Source organism: Salvelinus namaycush, chromosome 22, assembly GCF_016432855.1.
Source record: "Salvelinus namaycush isolate Seneca chromosome 22, SaNama_1.0, whole genome shotgun sequence".
Taxonomy (NCBI): domain Eukaryota; kingdom Metazoa; phylum Chordata; class Actinopteri; order Salmoniformes; family Salmonidae; genus Salvelinus; species Salvelinus namaycush.
The window spans coordinates 12,761,613-12,775,261 of NC_052328.1; the positions used below are offsets into that span (position 1 = coordinate 12,761,613).

A 13,649-nucleotide genomic window follows, 5' to 3' on the forward strand; every position below is an offset into this window, starting at 1 on the left:
CGGTAGTCTAGAGCAGGAAAGGGAACTCAGGACACAGGGTAATCTACCAGACTGTAGATTTGCCATATGTGTACCAGGTTATGAATGGAAACATCTAACACGAAATGAGCAGTCAGCAGTAAAAGAAATGGTCGGGTGGAAAGGCAGACAGACCTTCTGGGAGGATAAAAACTTTGTACAGAGAAATATTGCCCCCAGCGACCTAATGATAGGCCAAGTAAATGACTGGCCCGTAATAAAAGTACTGCCGATCGAGGGAGAGAGTAAGGGAAACTTTAACCTCAAAATGGGGTGTGTGACACACCACCTGAGGAAATATTGGAAAGATATAGTAGGGATAATAAATTAATGTAGATAATGGGTCTCATACTATGCAACTTATATAAAATTATTGATGAGACTGAGTTAAGATTAACCCAGGTTATTGTTAGACAAAATACAGTGGACTCCCGAAAGAGAGATTTCATTAGTACAGAAAACATATGCTATGTTTAGCAGTGTTTTGGCCTTAGCTAATCATTTGAAGGTTTGTCTTTAAATAGTAGAAAGATGACAAGAATATATGGCATCTGTTGTGACCCAGGATCATTGAGAGTATCGGTTTAATTAAGTTGAACTATATAATTATCTTATAGGTTACTACATAGAAATGTTGAGTTCTTTAAAATTCATTAGTGCAAACAGGGAGACAGTCAGTCAGTCAATATTTGGAAACAGAAACCATATCTGGTACTGACAGTATTAGCTGCGGCAACAGGAAGCATATGCAGAAGCGAAAAAGGTTGGTGTTAAACCACAGCCTTTGAAGCAGCAGCTAAGAGGAAGTTAAACATAGACATAACTACATTGAAAGAGCTGAGAAGGATAATGACCCAGGTAGAGACCTACTAGAGCAACTAGAAGGAAACGGCACTACGGGGGAATGGAACTTTATATGGAAACAGATAGTACAAAGAGAGGCTAGTGTAGCCAAGAGGCCCCCACCAAAGGAGAAGATAACCTATTGTCATTAACAGATGCAAAAGAGCTACACCGATTAGGGATGCTGAAAATGAACCACTTTAAACCGGTGGACATAGACAAACAAAAGCACAGAGGAATGTATAAATAAAATAATGGACGCACTTAACCACATTAAGGTGCAAAAGTACAAAAATGACTGTGGACAGTTGGGCCCGGAGTATGCTCACACCATCATTGGAGGAGTACATAAGCCAGTGAAGCAAAGCATAAACAACCAGATGGGGCTTTATAGTTAAGAATAAAACTACAGGAGACACAGTAACTAAACAAAGCCAAATTATTACAGACACGGCCCAGAAAGCAGAAGTAATGGCCGTAATAGAATCACTCCTGCACTGCACAGGAGCCAACCTGAAAAGGGTAGAAGTGGTAACAGACAGCCACTACTGTGCACAAGCAATGACCTTGGACAAGAAGATTTGGCAGAATAATGGGTACAGAGGTGCCAAAAATAAGCCAATTCAATACGAAGGGGAATGGAGATAAAATGGACATAGTGGTAAGTCATCAAAAGGCTCACACTGCTGACTCAGCAGGTGCAGAAGCAGACTTTAACTAACTAGGAAACAGAGAAGTAGATGAACTAGTCCAGATGGGGTGAATAGTTCTTTACAAACAGGACAAAGATAAGCTAAAAGCACTTCATGAAGATTGGGGACATTTGGGTTCCCGGATATTCATGAAGAGGCTAAAAGATGAGGGCATATTATATACTAGAGAGGAAGTTCTAGATATATGCGCTCAATGTTCTACTTGCCAAGAGCAAAAGGTTAGTAACCTAGGCAGAGTAGCAGGTCAACACATTAAATGCAGTACACCATGGAAGCAAATAGCATTAGATACTATGGGTCCAATGAAAGTAGCTACTTCATTTGGACATAGGTATGCTATTGTTGCGGTGTGCATGGCTACAGGGTACTCAACTGGGCTCACCTCAAAATCATCCAATGCGTCGCCAGTATTGCAAATGCTTAACCTTCTGACTCTTGCTCTAGGTCCATTCCCATTGTTAAGGACTGACAATGGGACCCAATATAAGAATAAGAGAGTGGAGGATTGGTGTGCCGAGCAGGGAGTCTCGCACATATTCTCCCCTCCTTATACTCCCCAAGCAAATGGTTGCGCGGAGAGAACAATTGGAAAGCTTAAAACAACACTAGGGTTGTGGAAAGCAGAAAAGGACTGGGGACCCAAGCTGGGAGTTAAATCTGACTCCCACTGATACAGGACCCAGTCCTAGAGAATTGATGGGATTACCCAACATCAGCTCAGTGGTGGGAATAGCTAATGCGCAGTCTCCCCCTCTACCTTGTGTGTTACAGGTGGGAGACTGGATTAGGACTAATAAACCACCAGGAGCTAACACCGGGGATAGAGTTATCCCGAAAAAATACGGAAAAAGGCAACAAATTGTAGAAGTGATTAGTGCAAACATGGTCAAAGTAGACGGTGATATAACAGCCGATATAGCCCAGCTTAAGAAAGTATGTCCACCCAGGAGTTAGTACCGGAGTGGATGCACCTGTTGAACTGCAGGTCGGGACTGCAGGTGCGTCGCTCGGGAGACACCATTTGGGTGGCCTCACATGTAAGACATGAGGACCTGGCTAAGGTGGGGGTTATGGTGGCTGCCAACACTCGAGTGTTGTGGCATAAGAGTATGTGCCAGGACTCTGCAGCGTTAGGTTATATGAACACAGCACCTTGCGATGTCTGTGGAGAAGCCACAGGAGAGGTCCAGTATGAGGGACCCGCAAATATGAGCATTAGACAAATAGCCACGGCGAATGATGGTGGTGAAGAGGGGGGACGACAAAGAGTTGGTCGAATCCTATGGTGTAGGAAATGCAGTAGGGAGGTATTCCCGAACTGCATGTTAGGTGCACAGGTGGTCACAAGAAACTGGGATCCTCATAAGTGTGTGTGTGCATGGACACACAGAGGGGTGCTGAGAGCAAAATATTGCATGGAATGTAGGCACCAGCAAATTAAAGGCAAAACAGAACTACTAAAAGGGAGTTTACTCACCCCAGTAAGAATGGAGGATCCCCTATGGCCAGTAGAGCAGGAGCCATTTCAACAAGGAGGGGGAAAGAGCACTTATCAGAGTAGTGAACAGTGGTTGGAAGAGAGAAAAAGAGAACCATTATCCCTTACGGGATATGGAATCCAACCAGGAGATCCAACCTGTTGGATGTTGGTGGATGGGAAATTCTCAAAATGGAATCCCAGGGAATACCTCAGTCAACTGCTGCTAAACAGGCGTGACTGGGGTCAGGACGATAGTTATGATATAGATAACAATCATGAGAGGAATGATCATCATGGGATGATGAGAAGGTGCTGGTGGGAAGGCACAAGTAGACCAGTTAGGGAGCTACACTGGGGAGGCTAATTAGAAAAGAAAGAACAGTGTGCTGTGTTACCAGGCTCATGGAAGTGGAAGACACTGAGCCGGTGCAGGGAGATAAAAGGGAGAGGCACATGGTCAAATTGGGGTGGCAGTTATATATTGCCCAAGACCCAAAGACTAAATTGGACTGTGTGTATTCCTGCCATATGCTGGTGGACAGGAAGGCAGTTCCTGGAGAGTGAAGGGGTAGAAATGAAACTGCCCCTCCTGATCCACACGGGAAACTGAGACAATTTATATACCTATTAAAAAGAAAGACAACCGCTGCCATGCAAGACCCTGGAAAGGGTACGTCAGGGAAAAGGGACACAGGCCATATTAGGCCATATTATATCCCCCATCTATAAAAAATAGGGAATTAATTTACTCCTGGGATGGTGTTGGTGGGTAATTATTCTTTCCACCATAATCATAGTGCCAAGCGCTATAGTATTTGGATTAACCCTAGTGGTTATTTATGAGCAACAAGAAATATAAGTATTAAAAGGCCTAGAAATAGAACAAGAGAGCCTTTACTAAAAGATATAGAGCCTTTATAGAGCCTTTACTAAAAGATGGGGAATACCAGTACAGTGCACCCCAATAAATAGGACTGATTGTCCAGGATATCCATCGGTAAAATTAAAACAAAAATTGAATAATACCAACTGGAACGAAACCTGGAACGAGAGGAGCAATCTAGTGGTACTATGGAAATCAATAACTAACAACACCCTGGAAGGATGGCTAGTAAATATAACCCAGGGAGCGGTGTTAGTTAATCAAACCTGTGAAAATTGCCAATATATTAACTCTTATAAAGGGGGCCAATGGAAAGGGCAACTGGGAGATAGTAGCAACATAACAGAGATCAAATTTATTTATGATCAAACTACTCATGGTCTGCCATGGACGAAGGTGGAGTGCCGTAGCCCTAAGACTGCAATAAACCCCACGACCTGGCCTCTGACATTAAAAACTCTGTCTATTACCATGACACCCCAGAGCACAGCCGCCTCAGAAAATAACATAATTTAACCACACCGACTGCTAGCACAACAGTAACCACAAGTGCTTCAATACACAGTAGCACAGGAAACAGGCCTAGTGCGAGTACCTCAACTGACAGATCAGCGGAGGCACAAAAACAAACACAGGAAATCATAGAGACATTGAACGTGTTATGTGTTAAAGGCAGCGGGACCAAAGCGAAATATAGAATACGAAGAAACGTGATCCATAAGGCACGGAGCTCAGGAAACCCTGAGACTAAATGGCTAACAGATGTAGTCCTGTATTTGCACCCAGGTAATACCTCTTCGTGGGACAACAGAATGTTAGGAGGGATCAATGGCATTATTTTACCATATGCAAAAAATAGAACTTATAACTACCCAGGGTTCATTAGCGGCCCTATGGATAGATTCCACAGAATGGAGTATGGAGTGTGGGGACATGATATCCCCCACTCCGCAAGAACCGGAGAAAAAACAATAAAATACGCTACCACAGGGTGGGTATGTCTCACGACCCATGATAGTTCAAACCCGGGAATGGCCTACCCGAGGTCAACCCCATGGACCACTCTAGACCTTCGAAGTTTGCAGGAAAATTATCAACCTAGTCTAGAGATGGCGCAGGCAATATGTGCTGAAGCTCCCCTATGGAACTGGGGACAAGAACCAAACAATATGTTCCATAGGAAAAAAGGGAAAACAGCACAACAATATTATGACCAATGGGTTAAACCCCCGTAAATAAGACAGAAGCCTGGGCAAGATACCATTGTATTTCAGCCCATGGCAATCTAAAAGAGTCAGGAGGGCATTATCCCTCACCCGGAATGTTGGGAGTAGCTCCAGCATTCGCAGGAAGAAACGAGGAAGCGAACCAACGACTGGTAGATTGGGCAAACATGAGGGGCGCGTGCACCTCTAGAAAGTTAGTTGGGGGAACCATTATGAGGGAAATCAGAGCACAATATAGAATGGAACATGTGCATCAGTTTGGGTACAGTTTCCCACCCATAGGCAAAGTGCATGAGGATTCGTTCATTTGGATGTATGGGTTAACCCTACAAAAATGGAATATCACCGCAGGCAAAATGAGTAGAAAGGCCATAAAAGTGAACGAAACCGTAATTAGAGAAAATAAAGCTAGCAATACAGGAACCACCAGGGGTTGCGTGGAGAGATAGACAAGGACAAGGTGTAGTCACCACCCTTGCAATGATATTAACCTGTACAGTAGCAGTGGTTAAATTCTGACTTACTAAGGGAACCGAAGTTATGTTATCCATGGTACCCATAGTAGCAATACAAAGAATGTTTAAAATATGTGGAAAACATTATGGACTAGTAATCATGGGAGAAACCATGTCAATTGTGTTTAGGTTGATGCCACAAATGGGAGAATTTGTAAAACATTGGCAGTTGTTTGACAGGCCAGGTTTAGCAGAGTGTTGTGAAGGACACATGTTATGTTGGAAGTCAACCGACCAGCTAGATATGTGTGGTTAGCTGTGCTGGAGATGTGCGTGGGAAAATGGTAGGAAGGCTAGTCTGGAGAGGCAGATACTTAGAGAGTGTATGTTTGAACTGTCTGGACACAGGCAGAGATTGGCCAAAAATGAGATTGATGGTAAAGAGGGGAAATCAATGGGAAGTAACACATGATAGGTCAAAAGCAAGGTCACGGATAGTATACTCAGGACAGGAGATAGAGTGGGACAGAGATACCGGAAAGATTCATATGTCAGGACTAAATAATGAAATATATTACACAGGGTGGACCCATGAGAACGGACACATGGAACCTTCCATGTACCGGGTGTAAGAGGACCACCCAAGGAGAATTGACTAAGCGGTCACCTTCAGGAAGTAAAGTAACAAGTTCTTTTTGTAAGCATTGCTTTTGCGACATGACCTGTCATAGAGATAAAAAGATATGGTATCGGGAGGACAAGGAGGAACCTTGTCCTTTTGAATGCACATTTGCGCAGCTTATGCTAGGAGGAAGAATAGTGGCTAAGGGGCTTACCAGAGATTGGCAGTTTATAAAGAGTAGGCACATAATGGATATAGAGGATAAGAGAAGTAGTAGTGGCACGATGTGACAAATTGATTGCACTTCCAAGTGTCTTCCCCCGAACTGAGTGTCTAAAGAGAGGTATAGGCACTGACCTCTCCTTCTTTTATACCTCTCTTTAGACACTCAGTTCGGGGGAAGACACTTGGAAGTGCAATCAATCTTCTCATTCCACCGATTCTATTGAAAACATTTCTTAAAAGGAAGCAAACAAAACAAGGATAAAAATACCAGAATTTGTCCAAAAGAAACGCTTGTTTGCAACTGTCGGACTAATGATTACACCCTAGATAAACTGGATGCAGGCAAGAGTGTGAAAGGTGGTATTGAATGTGTCACCTCAAATTTTTCTCACAACCTTTATGCACCTACGTTGTAAACTTTCATTCATAGGCTAGGTTGTAGCAACCTCATGATGAGTATAGGGAAAATGTTTGTATCATGTAGTAGGCTAAACCTATTGATGTTATTTTTAACTGGGTGAATGGGACATGAATGATAGTCATCCAATATGCTGTAATAGAAATAAGGTCATGCTCATGAACAAAAAAATTGTCCTCCCTCATCATAAACAGCACTGATCGCTACTGTTTCTCACGTGTCCATTGCTCGTGTTTCTTGGCCCAAGCACGTCCTTTAGTGGTGGTTTCTTTGCAGCAATTCAACCATGAAGGCCTGATTCACGCAGTCTTCTCTGAACAGTTGATGTTGAGATGTGTCTGTGTCATGACTTCTGCCGAAGTCGATGCCTCTCTTTGTTCGGGCGGTGCTTGGCGGTCGACGTCACCGGTCTTCTAGCCATCATTGATCTATGTTTAATTTTCCATTGGTTTTGTCTTGTCTTCCTACACACTTGGTTCCAATCCCATTCATTATATGTTGTGTTTTTAACCCTCTGTTTCCCCTCATGTCCTTGTCAGAGATTGTTTATTGTTATGCTCGTGTTTTATGGATTGGTGTGCGACGGGTTCTGATACCCACGTTTATTTTTATTATGGACTTCGGTTTTGGAGTTTTTGTTTTAAGTTATTAAACTCCTCCATTATACCAAGTTTGATTCTCCTGCGCCTGACTTCCCTGCCACCTACACACACGTCATGACAGTCTGTTACTTGAACTCTGTGAAGCATTTATTTGGGCCGCAATTTCTGTGGCTGGTAACTCTAATGAACTTATCCTCTGCAGCAGAGGTAACACTGGGTCTTCCTTTCCTATGGTGGTCCTCATGAGAGACAGTTTCATCATAGCGCTTGATGGTTTTTGCAACTGCAATTGTAGAAACTTTCAAAGTTCTTGAAATTTCCATATTGACTGACCTTTATGTCTTAAAGTAATGATGGACTGTCGTTTCTCTTTGCTTATTTGAGCTGTTCTTACCATAATATGGACTTTGTCTTTTACAAATATGGCTATCTTCTGTATACCACCCCTACCTTGTCACAACACAACTGATTGGCTCAAACGCATGAAGAAGGAAAGAGGAAACGTACTGCCGGAGGGGATGACTGCCGCTTTATGGTCTCTTAATCAATCGTGCTATTTTGTTAGTTTTTTAGCATTGTTTGTAACTTATTTTGTACATACTGTTGCTGCTACTTTCTCTAATGACCGAAAAGAGATTCTAGACATCAGAACAGTGATTAGTCACCTTGAGCTGGATGAAGAGTTTTTCTTTAAGGGCTTGTAAGTAAGCGTTTCCCTCTAAGGTCTACACCTGTTGCATTCGGCGCATGTGACAAATACAATTTGATTTGATTTGAATTTCTAACAAGGCACACCTGTTAATTGAAATGCATTCCACGTGACTACATTACGAAGCTGGTTAAGAGAACGCCAAGAGTGTGCAAAGCTGTTATCAAGTGTTTCAAAACTTTTGACTACATTCTGAAGGAGGTCAGTGGCTGCACAGGGGGATGGAGCTGGATTGCTTCTGGTGAAGAGGACTTGCTGTGACTGTACAGCTTGGGTGGAGAGAAGTAGATGGGCTGGACCTTGCACAGCCCAACCCAAGGATATATGGACAGCAATGGGCCCTCCTTCTGGTCCAGCTCATATAGGCTCAGTCGGGGTGACGAGATGTGGGTGGTCTGACCTAATCAGGATAAGTGGCGCTACTCTCGCCAGGTTAGGAAGAGGCAATCCTCGTAGATGAGGATATTGTCTCTGTAGAACACTTACCGGGCAGGAGTGCTCCGCAAGATTCAAGCCATCTGCCGTGAAGGCATTGGTGATGTTATAGGCCATGTCCCTGTTTCCTGAAGGTGAAATGCTAAAGGTCACAGCAGAGCCTTTCATTTGGATAACATGTCGCACCGTTCTGAGATTAAGGGTCTCGGGGGTCCCCTCCAGGTTAAGCTGACGGGTGGCCGCCGTGAGAATGATTGTTCTTTCTGACCCATCATCTAGAGCGGCGAATGTATCAATGCTCCTCCCTTCACTTTGCAGAGTGACCTTGACCACCTTCAACATGACCCTTGGAGACCGGTTCTGCTGGTCGAGGTTGTAACGGTTCTCGTGGGCTGAAGGAAGAGTGGACCACGGTGCAGCGTTTAAAGTGTTCATGATTTAATCCAAAAAGAAACCAAATCTAACAAAAACAACAAACAGGAGAACAGAAAACCCATACCCACAAAACACAGGTGGGAAAAGGATACCTAAGTATGGTTCTCAATCAGAGACAACGATAGACAGCTGCCTCTGATTGAGAACCACACCCGGCCAAACACATAGAAATAGACAACATAGAACAAAAACATAGAATGCCCATCTGCTCCTTCTGTGCTTGGGGAATTACATCATGCAACACTGTGAGATGGATTTCCTTACAGCGATTGCAGGGTTTCCTCAATGTGCAGGTCTCCGCCTTATGGTTACGGGCACACTTGTAGCATCGCTCGCCTGAAAGTGATCCAGGCCTTCAATTGAGGTTGAGTGAGCTTTTTTACCCTGGGGCATGAGCCAAGGAAGTGCCCCTTACTATTGCAATATGGGCAGTAAGGCTGGAATTTGATGTTCTTGCTCTTGAGAGGGGTCTTCTTCCCGGGTTCCTCCCCAGCTTCACTATTTAAGTACATGGTAGTGGGATTTGGCCTTTTCTGTCCTTCCTGGCGTTCAAACTCCTTCCTTCCCCCGGTTCCTATGGCTAAGATTGTGGCCTGGTGAGCGATGCTCTTCGCCTTTGCCTACACCTCCAATCATGCGGCCAGGTCTCTGAGAGCATAGGTGCTTCTCGAGCCCTCTTTCAGGATGCCCTTTTTCAAACAATGTTCAATGAAACTGTCTCTGAGGTACACTGGAAGCTTGCTAAGAAGCCTGTCCACATGGGAGCCACATTTCAGCTCGTTCCCGTCTTCTCCTTCAACGGATTGGAGCATCGAGGTCAGGGATTGGACAGCCAGGGAGAACTCTTGGAAGGCAGCATGGTCTCCTATTTTAATTGGAGACGTGTTCAGGATGTTGTTTAGTTCATTCTGGACAAGCTGGCGTGGCTCACCATATCTCGCCTTCAGGGCCTGGAGAGCGGCAGTGTATGGTGTTGCGGGGTGCATAAAGGATTGGGCCAGCCTGTATGCACTGGGAAACCGTAAATGATCCATTAGTACTTGGTATTTGTAGCGTTCTGACAGATGACTGTGAATCCCCAGTAGGCTCTCCAATGCCATTTCCAAAAGGACAAATTCACTCCTTTCCGCTCTCAAAGTATGGCAGTTTTGAGTCTGGGAATTCCATAGGCTGAGGCTACTAGAAGTTTCATAATGTTGGGTCCCTCTTCTGGTTGCGTGAAGGATAAACCCAGGACTTCTGATGAGCCCACTGTGGCCTCATTGGGCCGGTCCCCTACTGTCCCAGACCCTCCATTGGTGGCACCCGGAATTGGGTGAGAGCCCTCCCACCTGATGTTTGAGGCCTGGCCTGGCCCTGGATGAGAGGAACGATTTGCCGTGGTTGGTAATTGGCGGAAAGGCGAAGGAGTGATGCTTTGTCCAGATGGAGGAATGCTAACTTGTGTCACTGGCATAGAGGGCGTTGGTGGAGCGGCCTGTCCCCCGTGCTCCATGTTGGCTGTTGACCCCGGAGCCTCCGGGGACTGTGTGCCATGCTGTACTAGAGGGGTAGATTGGGAAAGAAAGGCAGACAGGTCAGGTCCATGTGGAGGGGTGGTCAGGTCAACTCCCTGTTCGTTCCTCTCCAGGAAGGATGAGACCATCCGTGCTTCCCCCAATTCCCTTCTGGCTTGACAGCTGCTGTGCCAGGTCCTTGACAATGAATTCCCGTTCCTGTAGAGCTCTATGGGCCTGCACATCCAATAGGTGACAACGTTCGTCAGCCTGTCGTTCCTCCTCAATCTGACGCTCAATTTCCTCCAAAGCTAATAGTTTCATCCTCTCTTGTAGGACAGCGGTCTGTGAATCGCTGAGGGCTAGTGAATGGCGGCTGCCATGGCCACTTCCAAAGTGCCTAGAGTGCCTCGACGATTTCCCATTAGTTAAGGGGTGAGTGGAACCTGCCTCAGGAAGCTGGTCGACCTGTGCTGTGGGAGTCACCTCCATGGGTTCTTCCTGTAGACCACTTTCCTGCTCCAACGCAGTTTCCTGTCCTTGGCTCAGAGGGGATGGTTGATGGCTGAAACATACAGTTGATCCATCACCACTTTGAGCTCTGGTGTTCTTGCCCTTTGATGTCGGAAACTCGACCACATAATCCTTAAGATAGCCAGGTGCTTGCCTGGTTCTTCTGGTGCTGCTGGTGGTTGAGGATGAAGCCTTTGTTGCTTTAGGCTGAGCTCCTGGATATTTCCTTTGTTCCAAGACCTTTCCCTCAGCTGCTCTCTCCTCCTCTCTTCTTCCTTCCAGTGGAGACAATTCTTCCCTCTCCTCCTCCATTTCATTTTCACCTGTCTTTGGTTCAGTCATCATTCAGCTCGAAGGACCATTGAAAGATTAGTGGAATCTGTGTGGGTAGCTGGACAGGTAAGATAACTGACAGTGAAGGTGAACAGGTGGTCACGTGTCAGTTGACAGAGGAATGGATGAGATTGAGACAGGAATTCCTTTAACCATAAAGTGGTATATTTACTGAGTAGTGTGGATTCATGGACGCACAAAACTTCTGGAGCAGACGGAATTAAGGAAGAGAAAGCAGCGATATCAGGCGATGGCGTTTTCCTCCTTTTATGGGGATGAGATCTGTCGGTCATTGCCACCTGACCTAATTAAAGCGCCCCTGGCCCAGCTGAGTAAGTGGCCATGAATTAAAGGATTATTCCACCAACTCCATGGGCCTTTTCTACAGGAACTGTATTTATATTCTGATTTCTGACTCAGTAAATTCTCCCTTCAGCACTCTTTATACTCATGCACAAACTAGGCATCTCTGCTCTCAGGGTGCAATAGGCTGCTCATGACATTGCACACAAAGTTTCTAGGCGTTGGGCCAAAGTAACAATGTGTTCTTTCATCTTTCTGTTCTTCTATCAGCACTTTCCCTGAGAGCAAAGTCACAGAACGTCGTAACACAATAACAAGAAACAATACGCTACATGAAGTCACGCATTTGTGATACACAGAGGACACAAAAAATGTCTACTACACTCCCTCCTTTTATCACCATATGTGATAACTATAATTACATTTTAAGATTAGCATTAGAGTATTGCTTAAACTATCAAAACATTTAGTTTTGTAAGTGAAATCAATGCATAAAACCAGACACTTTATCCTTTCAACCCCTTCACTCTGGGTTGTACAATCCAACGAGCAACTGATCCTTATTCCACAGCCCTTACACTCGTAAAACTATTGCAGTCGAATGACCTTCATTTTCATACTGTTTACAAAGATTTAAAGTTGTGACTTTTGCTTCACAAGTCCCGACTAACTATAAGTAAGAAATAATTTGTACAATATCAAGTGTGGCTGCTGTCGTGGTTGAATATAGATTTATACTAATAAAAGACAAATCTTCTGTTCATCAGTAGAAGTAAAGTTATCTAGCTTACCATTGCGTGTTTCCATAGTTACCCCAATCTGACGAAGGACCCTCAACCGTTGGCCAATCGTGTCGCAGTTTATGGGAACGCCTCCCTGCTCCTGCCAGCATTCAGCTACCAATTCAGTACTGGACTGTCATTGGATGTTTACCACTCCCTTCAACCGCTGAGGCCCAATCAGAAGGTGGTATTCTTCAACCCTAATTTCATGCTTAATCTGGACAGGAAATGGAAAGGGCAGGGCTTAAAAGAGCCACGCCTCAGCACCGGGCTGATGCTGGCTAGTGTGGCCATGGAACTCTGCGAAGAGGTAAGGGTGTGTGTGAGTGAGTGAGTGAGTGAGTGAGTGAGTGAGTGAGTGAGTGAGTGAGTGAGTGAGTGAGTGAGTGAGTGAGTGAGTGAGTGAGTGAGTGAGTGAGTGAGTGAGTGAGTGAGTGAGTGAGTGAGTGAGTGAGTGTGTGTATGTATGTATGTATGTATGTATGTATGTATGTATGTATGTATGTATGTATGTATGTATGTATGTATGTATGTATGTATGTATGTATGTATGTATGTATGTGCATATTTGTGTTGTGTGTGTGTCTCTAAGGTTCTACCTCTATCTCTGTCAGGTTCATATTTACGGTTTCTGGCCCTTCTCTCTGGATCTAAACCACAATCCTTTGCCCCATCATTACTATGACAATGTGGGCCCTAACAAAGGCGTCCACTCCATGCCTGATGAGTTCCTACTGCTACTGAAGCTACACACACAGGGAGTGCTGCAATTACACCTGGGACGCTGCTGAACCCACACACGCAAACACTCATGCACAAATACACACACACACACACACACACACACTCCATCTTTATTGTTGAGCGTTTTATTTTGATTTAAAAAATAAACATTTTCTTAATATTAGAATGTCTCTCCCTCTCTCTTGTTCCCAGGCTGGCTTGGCCAGTCTACTGATGGTAAGTGGAGTGTATATATTGTGTTTCGGCCATATGACAAAACACACATTTATCTGTTGCAGGGATTCACCACCCACCCACTGCACACCTAAGTGTGCACACTGCAAACCCACTGCACACCTACCTAAGCACATTGTGTCAGACTGGCATCATTACTGCGAAAAATAAATAAGTGATGCTTTTAATCAGCATTTTATC

General features: G+C 44.6%; 1 protein-coding gene across 1 annotated transcript in view; it reads left to right on the top strand.

Moving 5' to 3' along the window:
- LOC120017400 (alpha-2,8-sialyltransferase 8F-like) overlaps positions 1-13,282 on the top strand; it is a 43,978-nt gene extending 30,696 nt beyond the window's left edge. Inside the window, exons 5-6 of the mRNA XM_038960148.1 lie at positions 12,519-12,801; positions 13,106-13,282. Of these exons, the coding sequence (XP_038816076.1) occupies positions 12,519-12,801; positions 13,106-13,282 (460 nt within the window). The remainder of the gene's footprint in view (positions 1-12,518; positions 12,802-13,105) is intronic.
- Positions 13,283-13,649: the final 367 nt, after the last annotated feature.